The sequence below is a fragment of the Nyctibius grandis genome, chromosome Z, assembly GCF_013368605.1.
Source record: "Nyctibius grandis isolate bNycGra1 chromosome Z, bNycGra1.pri, whole genome shotgun sequence".
Taxonomy (NCBI): Eukaryota; Metazoa; Chordata; class Aves; order Nyctibiiformes; family Nyctibiidae; genus Nyctibius; species Nyctibius grandis.
Genome location: NC_090695.1, coordinates 62968388 through 62996040, shown reverse-complemented (window position 1 = coordinate 62996040; position 27653 = coordinate 62968388). Strand labels below are relative to the sequence as shown.

The window sequence follows — 27653 nt, the reverse complement described above, 5'->3', positions numbered from 1 at the left end:
GGAACATACTTTAACACGGTTGTTCCGAGGGCCTCAGTTATATTTTTCCCCTTATGAACTAATGGACTTTTATCAGCGTTTTATCAACAGCATACACAGCTAATGGAAATCCTGTTCAGATCAATGTGGGAGAGTAAGTGCTTTCACATCCCTCAATGTACTAGCAAAACACAGTCAGTAGGTGAATACTATAGAAGATAACTGGCATGTTTAATAGAAACAAAACAATGTTATAATGCTGGATTCTCACATGGGGGTGAGGTTCCTACAATTCCAGATAGGTCTAGGCACAACAACTGTTGTAATAAGCATCAGTCTCCAGAAACAGCTGGTAACAAGCTAAATTACATTAATGTAATGGTCTTTATGATTGTCCAGTGCTCAAAGTGGAGCAAAAAGGCAAATGGCAATACACTGCATAATTCTTAAAAATATACATACACGCCTCCCCACACACATATATACATCTATACACACAGAGAACATCAGCACCACATCCTATTTTGAGGCAAAAACACATGAAAGAATTCTTACTTGTGAGGATGCAACTCCCAGTCACGAGCAGCTGATTCACAGTAGCTCTTTTCTAACATACCAAACTGAACAAAGGCATGTCAGTCTGTTATTCCAACCTACCTTCTTCCAGCATTTCCCTATCCTGTTTCTATCATTATGTGCAGCTAAAATAATAAAGCCACTGCTATTCGAAACATTTTTCCAGTGATGAGTTGAGAACGTCAGGCTGGGTTGGGATAGTTGATAACCATACTGAAGAAAGACCAGTCCTTAACTCATTCAAGGCTCTCCACCCCATAAAGACCATAGGTCTCTTACACCTCTCTCCCATGACAGAGTTGTCACCTTCAAGCATACACGCCAACAGCACAGTGTGGATAGGAGTTTAAGAACAGAGTCTGAAAGTATGTTTGTTCTTGGATTTAGTACTGTAAAAACTAAGGCTGACAGATTTGAAGAGGAAAGTGAGCACCCATTTACCATAGCCAGGATGGAGGAATGCCCAGTGCATAGTTTCAGTATAGAATTCCTTCTTGAAGGTACAAACAATAATCAATTTTTGCAAAGATGTAACAGACATGCTCTACAACTATACGCAAACCTCAAGCATCAAACAGAATTGCATAGAATAGAATCGTTTGGGTTGGAAAGGACCTTTAAGATCATCAAGTCCAGCCATTAACCTAACACTACCAAGTCCACCACTAAACAATATCCCTAAGCACCATATCTACTCATCTTTTAAACACCTCCAGGGATGGTGACTCCACCGCTTCCCTGGGCAGCTTGTTCCAATGCTTGATAACCCTTTCTGTGAAGAAATTTTTCTTGATATCCAATCTAAACTTCCCCTGGAGCAACTTGAGGCCGTTTCCCCTTGTCCTATCAAATGCCACAAAAGAAATAGATATGTACTTACATGACCCTCTTGGATACACTAATACTACATTTTCCAAAATTACTACAGCCAAATATTAAGAAAAAATACTTTTTACTGTTTGACAGGATTTTCTGTTACAGACAACTACCCTCAGTTAGGCACAATTATTTCCCCCTACCACAGGAAGACAAGTATCTTCAATCACAAAAATTTAGAGTAGAAGAAAAGAAGAATCCCAAATACTAGCATCTGCTTTCATTTGTTCTAGCAGGCTAGGTTTATACCTAATAAGTTATTTTAAAACAACAATTACAAATATCAATAGCACATAACAAAACTGTTTCATTTGCCGAGTTAAGCACTTTCCTAAAAGCTTTGTCATCATCTACATCTGCTCTAATTAAATTCCCTGACTTCTGGAACTGAGACTCATGCACTTCAGAAAATTCTGCCAAAAATTAATAAAAAAGTGACAGAAAACGTCACCGTGTTTTATCCTGATCAACAATAGGAAGCTGTGCAATTCTGGCAGGATAAGAGCTGGTCCATAAGAGAGTCCCCTTTGGTGATGGAAAGTTATTATGATAACAGGTGTGCCACAGCCTGTAGCTGGAAAGAAAAAGCTTTCAAGGAAAATGGAAAGCTGAAAAGCTACGTTAAATTGAAGATGGAAGCCAAAATACACGTATATACTGTGGGATACCGTATTTGTTGGTGCCGAATGTAAAAGTCACCGTGAGTCAGCAGGGAGCAACAGGGCTTGCTTTGAGCAACACGCTTGTCTTGCAAGCACAGCATGCTTACCTTGCAAAACAATGGGACGGGTGGTGGTCTAACGCTCAAACTGGCTGAGGGACACCCGGGGTGTGGCGGAGACCTGACAGCCCAATGTTGCTTCAGCAAAACCACAAGGAACCCATCATACCTCTGCACTGCACCCCCCACCCCATGTTGAAACTGCTGGCCGAGAGCTAATCGTCATACAATATTTGACTTAGTCCCACCTCACTGAGAGTATAAATCTGGTATTTGGAATCCTCCATTTTGAAGACCAGAACTCCCAACTACGGGACAGGTCAACAGGCCTGTCTCCTCCCCAGGCAGGGACACCTCTTTGGTAAGATTTGTGCCTCCGACTACGTCGGATGTTACCTGGAAACATATTGTTAGTAAAAGCACTGAATTGTTAGCTTGAGCTTAATTCTGCAGTAAGTGCATTTACCAACGGCAATCCCGAACTTGTTCTGTCTGTCACTTCAATAAATCATCTGTTTCAACTTTGTGAAACTGTTCCAGTGAAAGTCCTTGAGAGGGCTCTGACAAGCAAATGTTGATTCTGATGAGTGGCTGCACCCACAACCCTTCAGACTTCAACCACTGACCAAGTCTGGGACTAGGACTGGATCCAGCCGCACCTAGACTCCTCTCTGAGAAGGAGTTTAGAAAGCAAGGGGGTCCTTTCTGAACCTCCTGACTCAACAGGAGGGACTTTCCCCACAGCCACACATCAGACTCATACCCCTAAGTGACAATACAGAACAGAAGGACACAGATCTAACTATGAAGAGAAATGAAAAACAAGCTGAAAGCTAAATTCTTAAGCTTTACAGTAGACAGACTGCAATAAATAGGTACAATCACAGCTTAAAAACCTCCAAAGGACCTTCACTTATGCCCCTGGGAGCCTGGTTATCAACTCTGTACAAGCTTTAAATATACGCATATGTATGTACAAATGCACATTTCTGTTCATACAGATTTACAGTGTATGCCTCATGTAGTAGTTAAGGCCACATATGTTTCCACTGCATTGTGGTCACGTATACAACTAAAGAAATGCTGCATTTCTTTAGTGCATCTGCTTCCACACCATGAGGAGCTCATTCACATGTGCCACACTCAGAAAGGGCCCCATGAACAAACACCTCCCTGATACCAGCAAATGCAGTCAAAAGGAGCATCACCCCTGGTGATCAAATTTTCCTCCTTCAGAAGTTAATTTGCCCTTGAATGGTTGTAAAAAAAATAATAATAAAGAAACAAAAAGCAAAAAAGTTTAGGGACTCAAATGCACTTTAAAGCAATCTTGAAAATATGAAATCCTTCAAAGTATCAAGTGCTCAAAAAAACAAGGCACAAAATCACAATCCTATTTGAAAATTATTAAAAGGAATACTTCCAAGTTTCTAAACCAAATATTTTATCACAAACTAATAATTAAAAAAACAAAACCAAGCAAACAATCTGTCCAGTCAATACCTAGGTTTTAATCTTCAGTATTCTAACTGCCTGTAGCAGCATATACAGACAAGGACTTAATACATACATTCTCACACAAGAACTGAAAATAGGTGGAAACTAGTTTAGTAATGAGAACCACAGATAAATAAAGTCTGAGGACCTAAAATGATCCAGCTACACTTCATACCTACTTGACTACTTGTGGAAAACTCCCAAGAAACATACACAACTGGAAGAGTAGCTTGAAAGCTTATTCTTCTTTACAAAAACCCCAAACATATCCTATTGTTGATACCTAATGAAATATCAAGGTAAATATAACTACATTTAATCAGCACTTATTTAAAATAATTTCTTTAACTCTCCTTGTTTACAACTTCTAGCTTCTCTCTTTGTGAGCATTTTCTATTTCAGTAGAAGCACGCACCTCTTTTGATCTCATCAAAAGATGTAAAGTTGGAAAGTGAAGGAAAAAGTTATCTCTGGGAGATTTTCTAAGTCGGCACAAGAAGAGATACAAAGCACACTTCAGAAGAAGCAAGAAACACCATGAGCCCTGGGGGTTGGGAGGGAACAGGAGGAAACAACCTGTGGACTATCAGTGTCTTTGAGAAGACTATACACATTTTGCGCAATTCTATACTATTTGATTTACCTGCTGATCTGCAATATACACTTCATCTTCAAAAAGGCTCAAGCAGGACAGTTTAACAAAACTCTCCGTCAAAGTATGACCAATAACCACAATCAAATCTGTACACAGGAAAGGGAAATTTATTTCAGAACACCTAGGAAATATAAAATTTTGAAAATAAAGATAATTCTGGGAATATCTACAGAAACTAATGCTTCCCGTGTGGTTTGCTTTACTTGGTTTTAAGATAAAGTACAGAAAACTATTTAAGGGTAAAAAGTAAAAACATCAGGGTTTCATTGTGCTTTGTTTCATGGATTCGCTCAAAGCACTGAATCCACTGCTGACCCTAAAGCAGGCAAGTTCTTCATCTGTAAGTCTCTTTTTAAAAATCAAGCCTCCAGCACAACGGGGGCAGGCAGCTCAGATGAGGGCCAGACAGAGCCACACAGGGCAAGAGTAATGACCCAATTTTAGCACCACAGTTACTGCAATAGAATATGCATTTAATGATTTGCATTTTATTTGTTATTGTGTACACACAGAAACACTATACTACAATGGTATGGAAATGTAACTCCCTTAGCTAACCAGGTGAGAATCACAATGGAGTAAAAAAGCTTGATAACTATTTTTAACATTGCTGTAATCAGATAGCTATTAATAACAAACAGTTAAGAGAGCATAAACACAATCCTCTATCAGTAATTGGCCATTTATGCAAAAAGTTCTGAGGCCTCTGTGACCACCCTGTTTCTCTCCACATACCCTCAGAGACCCCTGCTACAATCTTAATTATCCTCTCTTTCATGCATTTCTGTTCTAGGGTCACTGATAGCTTACTCGATGCTTTTTTAAAATGATGGAACTACCTAATGAAGCTGCACAAAACCAACAGCTTAAGTGGGGGTGGGTACCGCTGCTTCAAGACTGATCATTCCAGTACCCAAGTGAGCAAAATGCCCTCCTACCACCATCTAATGCTTCTGTTTGGTGTAGTGTTCAACACAAAGCGGAGTTGTGATCCACCAACATCTTCACCAAAGAGAGAGACAAAGCCTCAAATGAAAAATTAAAATACATCAGGAAGGAAAACTGGCATTAAAAAGGAAAAGATAAAGTATTTTTAGAGGAAGCCAGAAGAAGACTTACAAAGGTTCCAGCACATTCGGAGACAGTCACAATACCAGTGCACTGCAAAGGGAACCTTTTTGAGCATGCAGTTTGATCTAAATAGGCCTTGTCCCAGGATATTTACTGTAATATTTACTGTAATGACTGGGAATCAGCAACAAATAGGTTATTAGAGAGCTATATTATTAAAAAAAAAGTTATAGTAATGAAACTGTATTCTATGGTTGTCATAGAACTTTGTAAAAGGAAAAAAAAATGGGAAAACAATCATTAATGTCGACTGCTTGTATGTACAAAGTACAGTATTTTCTTTCAATAGAAACACACGCATTACCAAAAGATCAAAAGTATATGGGGAGTTTTGTTTTAATGTAGATTTTTGTATGAATGCAGTTTTTAAGTTTGAAATGCATGTAGAGGGAGCTGTACTTGATGAACCTTATGGGTCCCTTCTAACATGAGATATTCTACTATTCTATGACATTTTCTCCCACAGAAGAGGGAAGAAAGGCTACAAAAAGAAAAGCTTTACAGACTTAACATTAGAATAAATGTCCCAAATACACTGATGAATGGTCTGTAAATCTTTTTTGCTGCATTTGTCATTTTTCATTTTCTTTAGAAAAACCTTGTCTGATAGTATTTTTACCCTGACAATGTTTGTTGTTATAGCCACTTAATTAATGCATTGTATTTTATTTTGTCCTTTTGTGGAACTACACTATTTGGTCTGTTATATAAACTTAGGTTACAAATTTCAAAATGGTCTTCTGAAACCACAAACAGAAATTAAAAAAAAAAGGGGGTGGGGGCAATAAAGCAATCAGCCTTTTTTTCCAAATGTCCCTCTATGGTCAAATCCCTTCTAAACAGCAAAGCTAGGAGCAACATAGCATCTCAGTTTTTTAATTATATTTTTGTTTCCAAAGAATAAAACAAGTATGAGTCACTAAAATCAAGCTAATCTCTTCATTCATTCAAAGAAAAACATTTCAAAACTTCAAAATTAATGGAAGAGAGAGAGCTAGCTTGAAATATGAATTCTGAAAGTGTTACTAATACTTAAGAATTTTTTCAATCATAAGATGATAAGTTTAATAAGATAGGTATACTGGGAAAAAGGGGTACTGTGTTTGCTATAGAGTCTGCAGAGTTAGCCATAGGATGTTAAATTTTAACAGGTTACCGTGGAAATCCCATTAGGTGACTTACTGGACCTAAGAGACCGTCATGGACAGTAGTTGAATACAATAAGGTTGCCTGGACTTCCTGCTTTAGAACTAGCTAGAACTGGTCTTGAGGATTGACCAAGAGCCAAGGTGTTAATACGCCTGCGCAAGAAGGAGAGGTGAAAAGTGCACAGCGAGGAAGACATACGGCCTTCATCGCAGAGACCCCGGCCCACGACCACCAGAAGAAAATACGCATGCGCAACTAGGAGGAGTTAAAGGCGGAGACTATGGAAATGATTTCTCGGAACTCATTATAATAAAGACCACCTTTTCGCGGAAAAGTTATGCATATGTATAAGAATTCATGGAATATGTAACATTTTACTACATAAATACAGAATGATTTCTCAAGGGAGGCGCGCACGGTTTTTGGAGGGACTACCTCCTCGTGCCGCCCAGCTGCAATAAAGGTGTGCCTGCTTCTTAATGCTACATTGGTGTTAAGAGGTTTTATTCCCGATTTCGGTGACAGTTTTGGCGACCCAGATGGGACCTTGCGAGCGAGACTGAAGGAGATCGAGTGTTGATCCGACTCCAGCCGGCGCCGAGGGATTCTCGGAGGGGAAGCATCACCCTCGACTCACAACAGCTCCTCGCAACGTCCCCTGGAGAGGTAAGGCACATCCTTCAAAATCCTAGTCTGGTTCTGGATAACCTGCCCGTAAGACGCGGCGAAAGCTTCGCAGGGTTGGGGTATAGGGCGCCCGTCCTGGGTCTATTCAGCTGCCGCTGAATTAGACATTTGGTAGTCTGCCCGTCAGTCATAAACGAAAGTTATTGCAGGGTTGGACATCTGGTTCTGGTTCGGGTTACATGTTTTGTTTAATTGTTGTTGAATTAGATCTTTGGTATCTGATTGCTTAAACATTTGAAATCTGTTGGTTTCTATCAGGTGTATAAGTGTGTGATTGGTGTGTGTCTGAGACGTGCACTTGAGCACGAAGCGAGTGCGGAGTCCCGATCCGCAGTTCCAACGTCCCGCGAGGGGCTTGGTCGGAGACGGACGAAGCATTTGATTTGTGTTTTAAATAAATAAAAAGATCAGTAAAATGGCATCAGGACTTGCAAAGTTAAAACTATTTAAGAGCAAAAGTGTGGGGAGTTTAACAGGAGAGGAAAAGGTACCAAAAACTTCACCGTTAGGATGTTTGTTGTCACATTGGGGGGAAATACATGAGGATTTGCGTAAAAATCAAATGATAGAGTATTGTAATAATTGGTGGCCATTGTATGTTTTAGAAGATCAGGAAAGGTGGCCAAGAAATGGAACGCTGAAATATAATACTATACTACAATTAATGCTGTTTTGCCGAAGGGAAGGAAAGTGGAATGAAGTACCATATGTGGATTTGTTCTTTTATCTGAAACAACGAACTGATTGGCAAGATGAATGTAAATTGATTAGCCGGGACAATTTGGTAATGACGCTTGCCTCAGAAGAAAATAAGAAAAAGAGTTGTTGTTCCGCTTGTGACATTGGTAGGAGATGTATTAGATGTGTTGCACCTAGGGAAGATGAAGTGGAATTAGATTTGGAAATAGCACCCCCGGAGAGGAGAGTAGATGGGTTTATACCAAGGGTAGTCGAACCTGATAGTACAGAGAGAGAGGAGGAAGATCCTGGAGAAGGTTTGTCGGGAGTTTATTCACCAGTTGCCCAGAGAACTAGACAACAATCTAGATTAATGGCTCCCTTAGTAATGAAAAATCCTAAAGATAGGACAGTGAAACCAACCCAGATAGTAGCTCCTTTGAGACAAGGAGTGGGACCACAAGGGCCGGTATATGTAAAAGTGCCATTTTCTGTAATGGATTTGATGGCATGGAAACAGGCAGCAGGAACATATAGGGAGGATCCGGAGAGGGTAGGAAGGGTAGTTGAAACAATTGTTAGGACACAGGATCCTGATTGGAATGATATACAAGTGATACTGGATAATTTACTGGATAGTACGGAAAAGCAGATGGTGTTAAAAACTGGAAAAGCACAAGCAGAAGCTGCACTCATAAACGATATGCTTACTGGAACACTAGAACAAAATTTTCCTGCAGGGGACCCTCAATGGGACCCAAATATAAGAGAGCATAGAAGAAAATTAACCCAGTACCAAAAATGGGTGCTGTACGGAGTGAAACACGCAATGCCGAGAGCATTAAATTGGTCTAAATTATATGAGGTAAAACAAGACAAAAATGAATCACCTTCAGTGTTCCTAGAGAGACTAAAAGAATCAGCTAGAAAGTATACGGATTTGAAATTGGAAACAGAAGCAGAACAACAACAATTGGCTTTAATATTTATGGGGCAATCAGCCCCAGATATAAAAAGAAAACTGCAAAAATTGGAGGGGGAGGATTCCAGGAATTTAAATAAAATGCTTGAAACTGCCTGGAAGGTATATAACAACCGAGAAAAGGACGAGGAACTGAGAAAAGAAAAGAGAGAGAGAATTAAGGAAAGCAGACTTATAGCTGCCTTGACAGGAAATGTTGCTAGAGGCAGAGGCTGGGCGAGGGGAAGAGGAGGCTTTAGAAATTTTGGAGAACGAGGAACAAATACTCTGGGGATCAATCAATGTGCGTATTGTAAGGAGGAGGGACACTGGAAAAGAGAGTGTCCCAATAAAAGACAGGAGGCAGATCAAAAAGAGGCAAGAAGAATGATGACTTTAGATGACTGAGGAGGACCGGAGGGGAACCCAGCTGAACCTCTGGTTATGATTAAGCTGGGAAATGAAGGAGTTAAATTCTTGGTGGATACTGGAGCAACATATTCTGTTCTAAATGTCTGTAAAGGAAAACTGGGAAATAAATCTGCAAAAATAATTGGTGCCACAGGGAAAGAGGAAAACAGGCCGTTCTTACAACCCTTAGACTTAAAATTTGGTAACAAGGTAATCACACACGAATTTTTGTATATACCAGACTGTCCGATACCATTGTTAGGAAGGGATTTGCTATCTAAATTAAATGCACAAATTGCTTTTGAGAAAGGTGAAGTTTTTCTGAAAATTCCGGAGTCAAAGACAGGGGAAATACTGATGATACAAGAAAGAATAAAAGAATCAGAAATACCCAAAGAAGTAGATGATGCTGTTGTACCAATAGTCTGGAATACAGACATACCTGGGAAATCTAAATTAGCACAACCTGTAAGAATTGAATTAAAGGATCAGGTGAAACCGGTAAGGATTAAACAATATCCAATTAAACCAGAGGTAAGACAGGGAATTAAAGGAACAATAGACAAATTCTTGAAATATGGAATTTTAGAAGAATGTGAGTCAGAATATAACACCCCAATTCTACCAGTAAGGAAACCTTCAGGTGAATATAGATTAGTTCAGGATTTAAGGGCAATAAACCAATTGACTAAGGATATACATCCTGTGGTGGCAAATCCATATACACTCTTAACCGCATTAAGAGAAAATTACCGGTGGTTTACAGTGCTTGATTTGAAAGATGCTTTCTTTTGCATACCCCTGGAGAAGGGAAGTCGAAAGCTGTTTGCTTTTGAATGGGAAAATCCACAGACAGGACGAAAGATGCAGCTGACATGGACAAGGTTACCACAAGGATTTAAAAACAGTCCAACGATCTTCAGTAATCAGCTGGCAAAAGAACTTGAACAATGGAAACAAAGTGAGCCAGAATTAAAGCCTGGACATTTACTTTTACAGTATGTGGATGACATTCTGATTGCTACAGAGACAAGACCTGCCTGTGTAAAGGTAACCATTGACCTTTTAAATTTTCTGGGACTAAGTGGGTACAAAGTATCTAGAAATAAAGCTCAAATAGCGAAACAGACTGTAATCTATTTGGGATTCGAGATTACCCAAGGACAGAGACAATTAGGAACAGGGCGTAAAGAGGCAATCTGAGGTATACCTGAACCTAAAAATGTGCATGAACTGAGAGCTTTTCTAGGAATGACCGGGTGGTGCCGCCTCTGGATACTGAACTATGGACTGATAGCAAAGCCGCTGTATGAAGCCCAGAAAGTCACACCGTTTGTTTGGGGCCCAGAACAACAGAAAGCCTTTCAGGATTTAAAACGAGCCCTGATGACTGCACCAGCACTAGGACTTCCAGATTTGACTAAAGACTTCCAACTGTTTGTGCATGAAAGACAACATCTTGCACTAGGAGTGTTAACTCAGAGAATGGGAAGCTGGAAGAGACCAGTAGGATACTTCTCCAAACAACTGGACACTGTAAGTAAAGGATGGCCAAGTTGCCTTCGAGCAGTTGCAGCCACGGTACTGCTCATACAAGAAGCCCGAAAATTGACTTTGGGGAGAATGATAACGGTATATGTACCACATATGGTAATTACCGTTTTGGAACAAAAGGGGGGTCATTGGTTATCCCCTAGCAGAATGATGAAATATCAAGTGACCCTAACCGAACAGGATGATGTAATTCTAAAAACTACTAACCTTACCAATCCTGCAGTCTTTTTGAGCTCTGTACAGGAAGAAGGACAACTGGAACATGACTGTCTGACCACCATCGAGTATGTATACTCCAGTCGGGAGGATTTGCAGGATACACCATTGGAGGATCCTGACTGGGAGTTGTATACAGATGGCAGCAGCTTTGTGGAGAGTGGAATTCGATACGCAGGATATGCGGTGACAACTGAAAACACTGTAGTAGAAGCAGATTCCTTACCTTGCACAAGCTCTGCTCAAAAGGCAGAATTAATAGCTCTAACAAGAGCATTGGAATTGAGCAAAGAAAAGAAAGTAAATATCTGGACTGATTCAAAGTATGCTTTTGGTGTAGTACACGTTCATGGAATTCTGTGGAAAGAAAGAGGATTACTATCCTCCCAAGGAACAAACATAAAATACAAAGAAGAAATTCTGAAACTAATACAAGCAGTCCAGAAACCAACTAAGGTTGCAATCATGCACTGTAAAGCCCACCAAACTGGAAATTCAAAAGAAATAACAGGAAATAAATTGGCTGACAGAACGGCTAAAAGAGTAGCAAAGAAAGATGCCTTTCTGATGGCAATAGTTCCTACTAAAACTATTACCCTACCCAGAGAAAAACCTAGGTATTCACAGGAGGATGACAAGTTAGCAAATTTACTGAAGGCAAAGAAAAATTTAGCTGGATGGTGGGTAACCACAACGGGTCAAATAGTGATTCCCCCACTTTTAATGAGGGAAATAATACAGACGAAACACAAGGAATCTCATTGGGGAGCAGAAGCCTTAGTAATTTACTTAAAGAGACACCTAGTATCAGTAAAAATGCTAGAAATGGCAAAATTGGTGATCGCTAAATGCGAAATCTGTCTGAAAAACAATCCATTGATAAAAAAGAAACTTCCGATGGGGATATTAAAATCAGGAATGGAACCAGGAGACTATTGGCAAATTGATTTTTCAGAATTACCTAGACAAAATGGGTTTCGGTACATTCTGGTAGGGGTTGATACTTTTTCAGGATGGCCAGAAGCCTTTCCCTGTCGGACTAATCAAGCTAAAGAGGTAATCAAATGGTTGTTACAGGAAGTTATTCCAAGATTTGGGGTACCAATTGGAATTTCTTCAGACAGGGGTCCACATTTTATTGCAGAGGTAGTGCAAAATGTCAGTAAGGTGTTGGGAATCACTTGGGATTTGCATACACCCTGGAGACCACAATCTAGTGGAAAAGTAGAAAGAATGAATCAAACAATCAAAAGACAAATCAGTAAAATATGTCAGGAGACCAATCTGAAATGGCCTCAGGCCCTCCCGCTAGCCTTGTTACGAATACGGGTTCAACCAAAAGGTGAAACATTAATCAGTCCATACGAACTGTTGTATGGGAAACCTTATGAATCTCCTGAACCAAACGTAAACATGCATTTAAAAGGAAAACAGGATGTATGTAATTATTTGCTTTCTCTAGGAAAAACTCTAACCGTACTTCGGAGTGTGATAGTGTGGAACAGACCATTGTCTTTGGAAAATCCTGTTCATGATTTCCAACCAGGAGATTACGTATACGTAAAGACATGGACCTCTGAACCTCTGAAGGAACGTTGGAAAGGACCTTTCCAGGTGTTGCTAACCACATTTACTGCTATAAAGATTGCAGAAGCAGACGCGTGGATACATTACACCAGAGTGAAGAAAGCCCCACCAGTTTGGAAAATTGTTAACAGGGACGACAAAACATCGAAATTGATTCTGAAACATGTCTAATTTCCAGTATCAGCTTGAAATGATATTGATTCAGGGATTTTTGTTAGTGGGAGCCAGGTTAGAGACAAAAATTGGAAATGGTGTGACAAAAGGATATGGAAACACAGACCCTCAAACAGGAACAGATCAGGTAATTTATCTTCCAAGAAAAAAATCCAGAAGAAAATTTAATGATAGGATTGATCAAGGAATTTGCCAATTTGCAAAATGTGTCACAGATTACAGCTTGTTTACCAATACCAAGGGCAGTGGGTGAGCCAATTCCATGGGGAATCTTAACTTTGAATTTGACTAACTTGGAATTCAATAATAGAACAATGAGGTGTAAACAGGAACTTAAAGAAACATGGGAACTGGAATATGTTAAAACTGGGGAGGGAATGCCAGTATCTACAACCAGTTGGGAATGTAAGGGACGATTCGTGGCCCAACCTGGATTATATGAAGGTCCGGGACATAGGGGATGGTGTTATTACCCTAAAATGGAACAGAAAAACACCACCACATGGATAACAAAAACAAAATGTGAAAAGATTGATCAAACACAAACACAACAAGAGAAAGGAATGATTTGGGATTCCGTCTGGTCCATGACCATACTATCCCAATTTCAATATATGGCAAACACCTCCTGGTGTTTTGTCTGGGACGGAACAATCTTCACAGCATGGCCCTCAGTAGATAATAAGGGAAGCTCAATTCGGGAAAAGGAAAATTCTGTACCCTGGTGGAACTGCAAAAAAATTTACAATTGTAACACGATAGATTGGGCAATCCAGAAAGTTCCCCCGTTGGCAGCAGCCTTAAAATATGGATGTCTGTGTCGAGGCCTTAAGAATGACCTTCCACTAACTGACAAATATACTATACCTAGGGGCAAACAATTCAATTGTGGAAAAGAGACAATTCAAAGTCCAGGACATTTAGTCTGGGCAATGAGTGATGGAACTTGGACCACTCACTTACCTATAGATGGAAAAGTGAAACAGATAACATTAGGTATGCCAACATTATGCCCAATTCGGAAAAAATCTCCTTTCAAAGGCAAATTTGAAACTCTGAAGCTAAAACGTGTAAAAAGATCAGAAGGTGATAATGAATGGAATGAACCCTCAGCCGGAGTAAGAGTGAGCTGGTTCTTAGAATCCTTGTTAACACCTCTATCATCCTACAGGAATAGAGATTGGATATATCGATTAACAGGGCAAGTTGAGAGGTTGGCAAATGTGACCAGGAAAGGGTTCAGAGACATGAATCTTCAACTACAAGCAACATCTAGAATGACTTTGCAGAATAGGCTGGCATTAGATATGATTTTACTTAAAGAGCATGGGGTCTGTGGATTCCTGAAGGACAGAGTGGATCATTGCTGCATACATATTCCTAACGTAACTCAGGATGTAGAACATGATTTAGATTTACTGGAAAAAATAAAAACTGACACTCATGAACTTCAAGAAGACATGAAAGAAAGTTGGTTGGACAAAATTTTTAGTGGATTAGGATGGAACTTGAGTTCATGGGTCAAATCGCTGATAAACACTGCATTAGTTTTACTAATAGTCTTTATGACTATTTTTCTGGTCTATTATTGTCTGAAGAGACAAATAAACAGCAGAACTGCTTTCAACCAGATGATCATTCAGGCAGTAACCAGACCACAAAATCCACAAGATGAAGATTATGAAAATATGTTCTAAAGGCTCCCACCAACAACATGAAATAAGTTGTATTACTAGATAAATTTCAGAAATAGAAGTGAAAGTCTTGAAGTGATTTTCAAAACTTTCAAAGGGGGGAAATGTTACTAATACTTAAGAATTTTTTCAATCATAAGATGATAAGTTTAATAAGATAGGTATACTGGGAAAAAGGGGTACTGTGTTTGCTATAGAGTCTGCAGAGTTAGCCATAGGATGTTAAATTTTAACAGGTTACCGTGGAAATCCCATTAGGTGACTTACTGGACCTAAGAGACCGTCATGGACAGTAGTTGAATACAATAAGGTTGCCTGGACTTCCTGCTTTAGAACTAGCTAGAACTGGTCTTGAGGATTGACCAAGAGCCAAGGTGTTAATACGCCTGCGCAAGAAGGAGAGGTGAAAAGTGCACAGCGAGGAAGACATACGGCCTTCATCGCAGAGACCCCGGCCCACGACCACCAGAAGAAAATACGCATGCGCAACTAGGAGGAGTTAAAGGCGGAGACTATGGAAATGATTTCTCGGAACTCATTATAATAAAGACCACCTTTTCGCGGAAAAGTTATGCATATGTATAAGAATTCATGGAATATGTAACATTTTACTACATAAATACAGAATGATTTCTCAAGGGAGGCGCGCACGGTTTTTGGAGGGACTACCTCCTCGTGCCGCCCAGCTGCAATAAAGGTGTGCCTGCTTCTTAATGCTACATTGGTGTTAAGAGGTTTTATTCCCGATTTCGGTGACAAAAGCACAAAAAGGGCCTTTTTAATCTCTGCTGTTACTGATTTGGGGAAGCAGAAGCTGAAAACCCCGAACAAAACCAAAAAGGCTTTCTACAGAGATATTTTAGACAAATTTGTCAGGTTTACTGCACCTTAATCATTACAGCATCATGAAAAGTGGAGGATAAATTAAGATATAGTTGACAAATATATCTGAATGGATTTTCTGTAGAAAGAAAATGATCCATTCAAAATACAATGCTTCTAGCAGGTATTTCCTCATGTTGCAAGAAAATGTATTAGATTTAGGCTGCAGTTCAACTGTTGCTTCCAGACAGTTTGAATGTAAACTGCTGCCAAGAAGGGCAGTTAGACACTCCCCTGCCCCTTCATTCCTCCCTGAACGTGACCAACTCTTCTTTCTTCTGAAGCTTGTACTCAGCAGAGCTTTGCTGTGAGTAGTGATTCAGCTGAAGAAACACTTTTGGTCAGGTTTAGGTTTCCAGTGGATCCCGCCCCTGCTGCAGCTCACCACAGGGCTGCACAAGTCCTGCAGAACAGGACAGCAACTGAAAGGAGTAACCACCCTTCAGTGAAAGCCTGTATTTATGTTGGCTTAGAGCAACTGTCAAATTGCAGCCTGAAGGCAGGTTTTTGTCTCCTCCATTCCACACAAGTGCCCTAAAAACCCTGTTACTAGATTCAGTCTCTCAGCAATCCGATGACTAATTCTTTATTTAAAGTGGAGGAGCTCCATCAGGAGAGACAGACTAATCACCTCAGACATAAGTCATTTGGTATGTGGGAGACCCAGCCCTGGCTTCAGATCTAGCAGAACAAGAATTAAACTCTAGAAAGCCCCAAGAATAAGAGTGGTTCACTGCAGGCTTGTACACCTTTTCTTACTCATTCTGGGAAAAAAAAAATGCCAAAAAGACCCTCCAAAAACTCAAAGTTGTAACCCTCTCCTTGCCAACAAGTATATTATGCATATAAGCTAGCACAGCTTACTTGCTACTAACTCTAAAAGGCAGCAGAATAAACCCTGACAGGCAGCCAGTCTTACCTACACCAGTTGAGCCACCCAGCAAAGATTAAGCATTTCAGGTTTTCTTTTGAACTCTTCAATTTCTTTCGTCCTCACCAAAAACAGACTTTCCATTCCAGTTCTTAGAAAATAAATCCAGTAAAGAATGATGCAACAGTGATTCAACTCCTCTACAGCTTTTCTGCTTCTGTGAATTTTAACGGAATTGTTTCGAGTTCATATTAGTCTTCAGCCACACATACTAAATATAAATTCTGCATCTTCCCAAAAGCAATGAGGTTCATAAAAATCCTGCAGGTCAACAGGACTCGGTTTAATACTTAGATACAACAAGAGACTTCAGGACAAAAGTGCAACCGGCTACACACAAAGTCCTGGCCCCAATCTTAGGTTTTGCACACATGTATCTGAGGGAATAATTCCCCTTCTAGCACATAAAGAGTGTTGCTGATCTAAGGCAGGAATGAAAAAGAACTCAGCAAGAGTTTCAGTGCCCTAGAAAAAAAGTCACCCTTGTCACCAATTAAGTTACCAACCCGCGACACGCCAATCCATTCAGGTGCATTATCAGACTGCTTGAAACAACCAGCTACACAACATAAACCATGCCAAAGCACAAATGCAACTTCTCGCTCTCCGGACACCCAATTTCACTCCTTCCCTTCCAAACAGGTTTAACACTGGGATAACATCCTAAGCAGCTTTGTCTTAATCATCTGCATCTTCTGGAGCATCTCCTGTACTGGCAACAAAGATTCTTCTAACAGACGGAAATACTGGTCAGAAATGAGCAGCTGCTATTGCAACGCCCAACACGTTTTTCTTTTTCCATTCCTTACCATATAGACCTAAGGCCTCCAAGAGCAACTAACAGTCAAAGACTGGTGTCACTCTATTCCAGTTCCCATAAAAAACGCACACTTTTTCGAAAAAGTTTCTGTTTCCAGGCCCCAATCCTACCATGAAAAGCTGAGCTTCTGGGCAGTCATATAACTCAGTTTCTAAAACAAGAAAGTAAACATATTTTTTCACTCTATCCCACTGTCCTGGTTTCACTGGGATTTGGGTTCAGTTTGTGGCCAGTCATGGTGATCAAGGCCATTAGCAGCTAAATCCAGGGCAGCTGACCCAGGCTGGCCCACAGGTGTGTTCTATATCATTAGCATCAAGCTCACTATAAAAGAGAGGGCTTGTTAGGAAAGAGGTGGGGCTCTTTTTGTACTCCTCTCCTTTTCTCCCTCTTTCTCATTTCTAATGATTGTGATTCCTGGAGCAACTTGCTGGTGCTCTGTAGATAAGTATAGTTTGGTCTCTTTTGTGTTGTCATTTATATTGATTTCTTTATTTCATTAAATCTGTTTAACTTCAACCTACAGGTCTCCCTCCTTTTCCCAATGTCACTTCCTCATTTGGGGAAGGGACATTGGGTGATAGAAAAAACTGTTTATAGTTTAGCCCTGGGTGCAGGCTAAATGAGGACACCCACTTACACTCAGTGTCTGGAGCCAAAATTTCCTGACATTCAACATCAAAATAAATTATAATCATAGCGATAATGTTATGTAGTATCAGTTTTCTTCCCTTCCCCAGATTTCTTCCCAAGAAGACAAACCAGAAAACCAAAACCCCTTCAAAGATAGGACTGTCAAGGCAGAATCACAATGCTGCTATCTGATACAGAACAGCAAGCACCACATCCCCGTAAGGATTTGAAAATGACCTTGTACAGACACAGCCCAAACACATCAGAGTGTAAGATTAAGCTGCTAACCTTAGCGTGCGGTTTAGCAATCTGATTAAGAACCACTAGTACTACATCGATATCCATCTGCATGATAAATGCCTTCCCTGCTCTACCAGTGCAATGGGTGTATCATTTTACGTTGGCATTTACAACATGTATTGAAACAGTCTCTAAAAGCACCTTTCTGTTGTGAAGTAAGGGATCGGATTTCTACCTCTAAGATTTCTACCGAGTTAGCATCAACTATTCTAAATTTACTTTTGTTCACCTCTACATGCACTGTAACCTACCAAACCCATTTTTAAAATGGTCACCTTTCCCCAGGCCATTCAGAAAAACACTAATCCACAAAATTAATTATTTTTCCTGTCTTTTTATCTTTAATAGCACATAACCTCTTTCACTGGCCCATTTAAATGATTTTTCCTGCTTAACAAGGGCGTGCCACAATGGCAAGCATATATTAGTATTAAAGAACCAGTCAAAAGAACTAAGATCACATTCATCATATTAGCTATCACTCTTTACCCTTTCTGGCAGTTAATACACTTAGTCTATTTTTTTCTACAAAGATAGTCTTGCCACTAATTACAATATTTCCAGAGAAATAGGCCTGAATTTTAGTTATGGCGTTGCAAACAAACTTTTTGGGTACTGCAACACATCTTTATTACTTTAAAAAATGCTACTACTGAATGAAGACATTTGCTCCTAAAATGACTTCAGCACAGGAAGATTTGTTACACTATGTGTGTCCTCAATACATTTTAACATTGTTTTACACTAAGGAAAACATTGTTAGAAGTGTATCATAGAAAGAGGCAGTTGTAACAAAGTTGCTTTTGCCAGTAATGAACTCCTTTAAAGTACATCTGAGTAATTAAGAAAATGCAGGCAATTCTTCTTCAAATACCACAACATATCTTAAAAACCTGCTATACAAAACAAACAGATACACCGCACGCTTATCCAAAACCGAGTTCTTAAAAAGATCTAACCTGAACAGTATACATCAAATACAGCAGCATCCTGACACGGATTATATGTAGAAACACTCAAGGTAATGTTTTAGGAACTTATAACATGGCTGCAGTAATTATCACCGATGAAAAGTGAAAGCCACAAGTAGAAATAAATATGCTTGCAGCTACATGCCGTGAATGTTTTTCTCTTTTTTCTTTACAGTCTGCAGTTTACATTCTGATGCATGCATTAAGACATAAGCATGGTGGAAAAAGATTGCCAATACAGCCACTTACGTTGCAAGACTTAAAACTCTGTAAATAAACAGCACATTGCAATTTACACTGCCACTTACCTCATATGACCAAACACACTGAGTTCCTCCAAACCGTCGGACACACCTGCCCACCTCCACATCCTCATGAGTGGTGTACATTTCTCGAAGGCATTCACCTATATGTGGCACCATCCTCCTGAGAACCTCCCGGCTAAAGATCATTCCCGGGCCTCCCATGCAGAAATTCTCTCCAGGCTCCAGCCCAAGTTTTCCAAGTTCTTCAATATTACCCAGACCAGTCTGTCCCAAATACAGAGGTTTACTGCTGTTCAGTGAGCGAAGAAACTCCTCCAATTTTTCACCTGAAAAAAAGAAGATATTACTGTTATTTCTCTGCCTAGTCTGCCAACCATCTATTGTACTTCAAGCTTTTTTAAAATTATAACAGGCACCTGAGACTGTCACAGGAAATCACTTCCAAAGCAGTATCCTATACCTAACTGAAAATATCCTTGGACAAGGATTACCTTTCACAGACTACTTTTTTTTTATTATTAACTAACATTACAATGACATTTTAATTCAGCGAAAAGCCAGAATATGATCAAAACTTAATTTTACCAGTAAACCTTGTTCTGTTCAACCGATATTGATAGAAAGCATTCCCTTGCTAGTTTAAAACTCTCTCTAAAGTAGGATAATTTGCCAATATAGTTCTAGGCTGGGGAGGAAGGGGAGGGGAGGGGAAATGCCAGATATTATTTTAATAGGCTTAATTTTTGAAAAGACCAGAGCAAATCTAAATTAACCAAGATAAATATGTTTGATTACAGAGTTGGTGTCAGAACAAGATAAAACTCACGCTCCTTGCAAAGTATTTCTAGTGCTACAATGTCTACACACTTTTCTTTCAAGCCCCTTACCTATTTCTTTTAAGAAATTGTGAAATTAGAAGTTTCTGGATAGGTTCAACTTGGAACCTTGAAACCAATTAAAGGCAGGTTTATCACAACTCCGAAATGAGCCCAAAGAAAACAGTGACAACTTTTACGTCTGCAACTAATATTTATACATATATACATATGTACCTGTGCGAGTATTTCACAGATGAATGGCAGATGACAAGCAAGCAGCTCATTGAACGACTCAAAATCAAGTGACAAATAGGGAAGCACACAGTTACCCTCAGTTAACTTTAAAGAGCGCTTTCAACAGTGTAAGCAACCACGCTCACAACCTAGGCTTACGCTTACAACTTCTGCTTCTCTTTCCTTCCCAAGAGCAGGACACTGCACGAGTATCAGCAGCAACACCCGCAGACAAAAAAAAAAAAGCGGGCTGCAGAACATGATTTTCTAATGGTGCCATAAAACTCGCGCGGAAACAGGGCCAGTACTTCCCAGAGACACGATGCAAAGGAGAACAGCAGCTTTACAAGTGGCCTTCAGAGGCTGCGTTCGCTCAGCCGAAGCGTCAGTCAGCCAGCGGAGAACTTTTGTTAGTGCTGGAAACATCATTTCCCAGCACCGAATCGAAGTCTTCGGGCTCAGCCGCGGCGGGGGCTGCCCGGCCGGAGCAGCACGCAGCCGGCAGCGCTCCCCACCGCTCCCGCCCGCCGCCTGCGCAGGGGCGGCGGGACGAGGCGGGACTGCCACCCTCGGGCTGCGCAGCCCAGCGCGGCGGGACGCGGCGCCGGCACCACCCCGCTGCTCCCCCGCCCACGCCCAGCCCCGCCTGGCCGGGCCGGACCCCCTCCGCCGATCCACGGCACAGCCTGGCCCGGAGGGCCCCGCCGCAGCAAGCACGGGGACCGCAGCACCGGCATCCCACGCCCACGTAGGGACCGCTCACCGCGCCCGCCGCGGTCCAACGCTCCGCCTCAGCCCTCCAACGCGCCGCGCCGCCGCAGCCTCCCCAGGGGCGGCCCGACCCGGCCCCGCGGGGGCACCTCAGGGTTCCCACCGGGACCTCAGTGCCGGGACGGCACCCCACGCCCCGCACACGGGGGCTATAAACAAACGCCGCCGGGCTGGGGGTGGGTCGAGGTACCCCTTGCGCCCCCCACCGCGGGCGGGAACCGACTCTCCCCACCCGCCGTGGGACGCCGCCGATCCCCCAGGCCACTGCTCCCCGCCCTCCCTCCCGCCGGCTTGGGCGCGGCCCGGTCACCTTTAATGTAGACGTCGTCGTCCGCCCGCATGAACCACTCGTACTTGTCCAGGTAGTGGTCGTGCATGTACTTGATCATCATGAAGGACTTCTTCTGCGGCGGGTAGGAGTCGTCCACGCCGGGCAGGGCGACGACGGGCAGCTGGGGCAGCCCCGGGGGCGCAGCGGAGCCCTGGCTGGAGAAGAACTCCACACGGCCCGGCACCGAGGGCGCCCACGTCCGCTGCGCCGCCACCGCCCGGCTGCCCAGGTACTTCTGGGCCGTCATCACCCCCACGTAGAGGAAGTTGCGGGGCTTGGCGCAGCCCGGGCCGCCCCCCCAGTCCCCGCTGCCGTTGTGGCTGCCGCCGAGCCGCCCGCTCCGCTTCTCGCCGTCGTCCTCCTCCTCCTCCGGCTCCCCTTCCCCGCCGGCGGCGGGGCTGGAGACCGTGCCCTCCGCCGCCGCCGGCGGCAGCTCCCAGGGGCTGCTCCTGAAACTCGTGCCGCCCAGCACCGCCGCTGCCTCCGGTGGCGCCTGCTGCCCGCCCGGCACCGCCGCGCCCCCGGCCGCCCCCGTCCCCGCCGACCGGCCGTAGTAGGAGCAGGGGCTGGCGCCGCGCCTCTTCTTCTCGCTGAGCTCGGCCACTTTGGGGGCGATGAGCCAGGAGGCGGCAGTGAAGCCCAGCACCAGCCCCAGCACCACGCTCAACCAGGGTCTCCGGGACCGCGCTGCCATGGCGCGGGCGGGGCGGCTCCCGGAGCGCCGCTGCCGCCGTCGGCGTCCCCACGCCGCCTCCCGCTGCAGGCGACCCCCGTCCCGCGGCGGCCCCGGGAGCGGCGACTCCCGGCGCGGCTCCCTACCCCGCCGCGGTGGCCCGGGCGGCTGCGCTGCTCCCGAGTCAAACTTCTCCGGGCGGGAGGGCGGCCGCGAGGGCGGCGGAGCACTAGCGGCGACCCCTCCGCTCCGCTGGCACCTTGTCACCGCGGCGGCTGGTCCCTCCCCGCCCCTCCCACCGCTCAGCCCCCTCCACACGGCGGCGGCGGCGGCCCCCACTCCGCGCTCGCCGCTCAGCCGGCTTCCTCCGCGGCTGCCGAGCGCCTCACCCCGGAGGCCGCCGCCGGTGCCCGAGCCGCGCCGGGGAAGTGGCGGCTGCCGCCGCTGCTCCGGAAGGAAACGATTTTTTTAGGTGCCTCTCGCGGCTCCCTCGCGCCGCGGTCCCGCCGCCTGACCCGGCCCGGCCGCCCTCCGGCGCCCCCCTCCACCCGCCGGCGCTGGGACCGGCCGCCCGCCGGGTGGCGGGGTGCGGGTGCCCCCGGCCGCGCCGCTCGGCCCCGGGAGTGCACCAGTTCGCCCCGCTCCCGCCGCCGCGTCGGGAGAGGCCGGGAGCTCACCGCGGCCGCAGCTTCTCGTGGCCCGAGGGCAGCCGCGGGATGCCGCGTAGGACCGTCCTGCCCTGGTTTCTCATCCAAAGGGCGGTCATGGAAAGGTAGGTCAGGAATGTAGTTTCAGGAGGAGGGAAGCCGTCTCCTCTGCCCCTGCTCTACCCTCTGCTCCCCGGCCGCGAACGGTTCACAACTTCCCAGACAAGAGCTGTCGCCCTCCCTGGCCATGTCTTTTCTAGTGGCATGGATTCCCCCAGCCTGAGTACGTTATTATTGTCACGAGCTCCAAGATGCTGGGGCAGAGCCTTCTCATCCTCCCGACCTCAGGGTGACTGGTCCACAGCACAGCATGACTGACAACAGGAATTAAACGTTCAGCCCGCTGTGCCTGTAGACATAGCTTTAATTCTGAATTTTAAGATCTCCCTCATATCCCCCATATTTATATGCATCCCTAGTTTCATTGTGCAAGATGCTAATCTCCAGCAAAAGCCATAAATTGTTCCTCACATCCATTTGTCAGTTCACTGAAATACATACAAGTTACTGAAGATCCAGCAGCGTATGTTTAATCGTTCGTCAGCAAAACCACCCATTTTTGTAGCTAAGTCTATGGGATTATCTGCCACTTCATGTGACTTTATCAATTGTCAGACACCTATGTCAAGGCGAGAGGAGAAGGATAGAAGCTGGTATTGTATGATGCTGGCAAAAATAATGGAATAAGTATGAGAGAAAAAAAATTCAATCCTTTTTCCAAAAAGACAAAAATTACTTCACCCACCTAATGAAGAAAAAAGACTACTCTGCATAGTCTTTAGCTATGAAGAGGTCACTTACTGAAGTAATTTTCAGCTTTTTCTTGTGCATCCACCATGTGCAGTGAGCAGGCTATGTGCTTTTTTTTTTTTGAGATGAGCAAGCATCAGGCTCAGGAAGCATACCCTCTAGCTTCCCCAGGGCTGAGCATCCTTTCCAAAGCAGCCCATCATTAATTTCCTCTCTATGTGCACACAGGCTGGAGCATTTATGACACTGAGCAGCAAGGCACTAGGTACCAGGTAATCATTCTGCTGTCACCACTAAAAACAGCCCGAGCAATGTGTCCGGACACATAAATACCACCCAAGATGTTCTATGAGCAACAGGATGGTAGATACTGGGTCTGCCTTCACCTAGCTACTAACAGGCAGCAAGCTAAGGGGGAAGGCTGTCCTTCAGAAAGCCTTCGCCATGGCATTGGGAATGACCAGTATTATGAGTGTCTCAGCTTTTCATATGAGTCTTCCACTTAAATATAATATCTCCCACTCCTTCCCCCCACTCCCCACAGCTGGGGGTTGCTGGGTGCCAGCGAGTCATGTGCAGTACGACCTCAGTAGTAAGGGCTCCTTTACACCTACCCCATCATCACGGTGTCCTAGAATTTCAGACAATTTACTGCTATCGGGTTGCAGAGATTCAATGTATAACACTAAGCTACTTCCATTGCTTATGCACACGCTGAAATGACTCCAGTCAGTGTCAGCTGGGCTGGCCCCTCAGGTCTGACAGCACTTATTTTTGTCACAAAAAGAGTAGGCGGACACAGGAGAGGTGACTATAAAGCCTTTTGCACACCTCTAAGATGAAAATGGACCTTAAGGTGTAGTGCGTTATCAAGATAGTTTATAAAGGAATTGAGTATAAGGATATTTGGAGCAGAAATATTACAAGTGTGTACCTGCATTTCTGTTGTTAGTTCAGTCCTATACCAGTATTTCGGTAAACTGTGGGGAAATCTGTTGAAGGTCTGGGGGTTTTTTAGGACAGACCAAAACATAGACTGGACTGCTTCTATAAGAGCAATGGTGGCATCTAGTGGTTGGTAATACCCGTCCTGTGCCTGTGTTCAATAAAGCCGTGAAACCCAGAATGCCTTTCCAATTAAAATAAGTACTTGATACAACAACTTGTTAAGCTGGGGATCGTGAGTTCATGTCTACGTGTTACATGTTATAACGCATTTGATAAGAATATCACACCAATGTCACACTGCATGTGCTTGGAGGGAATGGGAGAGGCCAGAGCCAGGCGACACCTTCAAAAACTTGAAAGGTAATTTTGTAACAAAAATTGGATTAGAAATGAGAAAATCTGCCTTCTGTCCACTTTACCATGTGTTTCTAATTATAATCTCAGGGGAGACTCGAGATTTTTGTTTTTTCTCTTGTGAAAAAGGTGGAAAATGCAATCTCCCATTTCACCCCAGTAGTTCTACAACCTTTGATCAAATTTTGCACACATGTCCTTTGATGAAGGAACTGCAGAAACATAGGGGTATTCTTGTCCTTAGTAATATTTTTAAACTAAAATAATATTTGTTTTACCTCTACAAGAAGTGGCCAGTCTTCCTTAAACAATGATATCAGCAGAAGCCAGAGTTCAAATGGGTGCGTATCAACATCTCACTGCCACTTTATTTTTTTGAAAGTCACTCTGGCTGCACAGAACCCAGTCATTTTGTCTTCAACAGGCACAAAGGCCTGGACTGAAGGGGTGGTTGACACATCTGCAGTGTCAGAGAGGAACAGAGCTGTTTTTTTTCCAAAAACTTTTCTCCTGTTCCTTCATAGTAGTCTAACTACTTTTTCTTCTCAGGTGCAAGTCCAAAGCCATCAGTGACAGATTGCTAGGAATTACTAGTAGGCTTCAAATTCAACACTGGACAGAAAATAAAGGAAGATAAATCTTGAGTGCATTCTTCGATGTTTTCACTCAACTAGCTTGCTGAGATGTCTGAATATGATGCTGACACTTGAGCTGCAGTTTACACATTGTACTTAACTGTGTAAAGGGCATCTACAACAAGATAGCCCTGATACCGTTCACAATCTCTTCGCAGCAGCCATAGGTGAAAAGCACTGACTAAAGCTAGCTGCACTTTAAGTGAGGCTGAGGGTAAGTTGTGAAACTGTATCCTTGGACACAGTCTTTTATGCTGCTGGTCCCATGTCCTGTGTCAGTCATCTCAAGATATGACACTTTTACAGTATAGGTTGATCAGCTGAAACAGATGCAGCCCTGGAGCAGATTAGAGCTGAAGAGGGAAGAGAAGCATCAGATTTAATTCCACCATCAGAAAGGAGCTCACTGAACTGAATTCTGTTCCAGCTTTATTTTGCTCAACACCAGATATCCTACATAAACGAATAGGTCTGTTAGAACAGCAGGATTTGTTTTCTGCATTAGTAACCAGTTGCTAAAACATGCAATATGTCAGCTGTGAAAGAAAACTGAAGCACGACTGTGAAGAGAAATTAATTGCCCCAGTTGTATTAGAGCTGTTACTTCAGATAGAACTCCTGACCCTTAACTGTGCTAAGATATGCTCTGAAGAGAGCTTTATGGAATAGCAAGATTAAGTACATACATAAATATAGGCACACATATAAAAGATCAAGTAGCTGTTACGGTATCTGTTGATAAAGAAGCTTAGTGCCATTCAAGCTAAGAGGCCATTTACTTGGGATTGTTGGTATGATGAGTGTCACAGCTTTCCATAGGAGTTTTGTATGTATGTGTGTTGGTATGGAAGTCATACCAACTTCTATGAATTATGGTTCCTCCAAGACAGATCAAAATCAACTTTAATGTATAATTAGGTTTTCTGTTTAGATTTTGAGGTACTAAGGACAGGTTTAGAGAATTTCAGAGGTGGGAAACAATTTCAAATATATATTTTGTGTTCTTTTTAAGAGGATCTTGGTAACGCATTGCATGAATTCAAAAAGCAGCCTTAGGGATGGCTTCAATTTATGTTGTAGTAGCCACTACAATCAACTCGAGCTCTGTTAGGACGTTAAGAAAGAGTGATGGTCATGAATGCCATTTTCAGAGCAAAACAAAAAAGCCTAAAAAAAAATGGTGGCAAATGGATCTGTTTGATGCAAGGAAGGAGGAAATCAAAACTGACATATTTATTATTGAAAGGACTGGAGCTATTAGTACTACTAATCAGACAAGTCTCAAAATTTTGTGGTAGAGTCTCTGTCTTTGAAGCCAAACCAAAACTTTTTTTCACTGCTTTTTCACTTCCGTTCTTTAAAATATCACTGGGAGGCAATGAATAGCTCCCATTAGGTGAGTGAAGCTACAGAAAATTTACAGCATTTGGCTCTAAGTGATAGACCATAATGTACCCACCCCACAAAAATGGCTCAGAGTTAGCACGGCCATCTGCAAAAGACAAAGAAACTTAAATGGTCTTGTAGAGCAAGCTTTTGAAAACATTAACCTTGACATTCCCCTTGGGCAGTCAGTATTATTGTGGAGGCATACACACATCACTTACAGAGCAGTAGATGTAACTGCCAACTTTCCTTTAATATTTTTATAAGCATATATTTATTCATTGATACATCTGGGTATGGTTTAATTGTCTTTGTTTTTATTCTTATGTTCTAAAACTGCATGCTGTTTACGCTGAACTTATTGTTATGTGGTGCCTGCATTATTGCAACATCTGACTCTATAGCCATTTGCACTTCTACATACAGTTTGATTTTGGAAAGTAATTATAGGTCCTATCTATTAACCCTCACAGCCATCTGACTGAATTTGATTAAAGCCTTTTCTGTTGATTTTACTGGGCACTGGACCCAGCCAGATCTTGCATAAATATAGCCCTTTCTTTCAAGAGAGATCAGCTCCTTGTGTATATTGAGTCATATCCACACATTTATGGTCTTACCACCATTTCCTTGTAGAGCAATGACAGCTACTGGTGCAGGAATTTGACTGCAGTATCTTGCTCCTTCACTACTGTCC

The 27653-nt window shown here is 43.0% G+C and overlaps 1 protein-coding gene across 1 annotated transcript in view; it reads right to left on the bottom strand.

Annotated features, from left to right (window-relative positions):
* The window catches only part of CHSY3 (chondroitin sulfate synthase 3), a 215193-nt gene extending 192996 nt beyond the window's left edge, over positions 1-22197 (bottom strand). Inside the window, exons 1-2 of the mRNA XM_068423665.1 lie at positions 21483-22197; positions 19392-19675 (exon numbers count right to left, since the gene is read on the bottom strand). Of these exons, the coding sequence (XP_068279766.1) occupies positions 19392-19675; positions 21483-22197 (999 nt within the window). The remainder of the gene's footprint in view (positions 1-19391; positions 19676-21482) is intronic.
* Positions 22198-27653: the final 5456 nt, after the last annotated feature.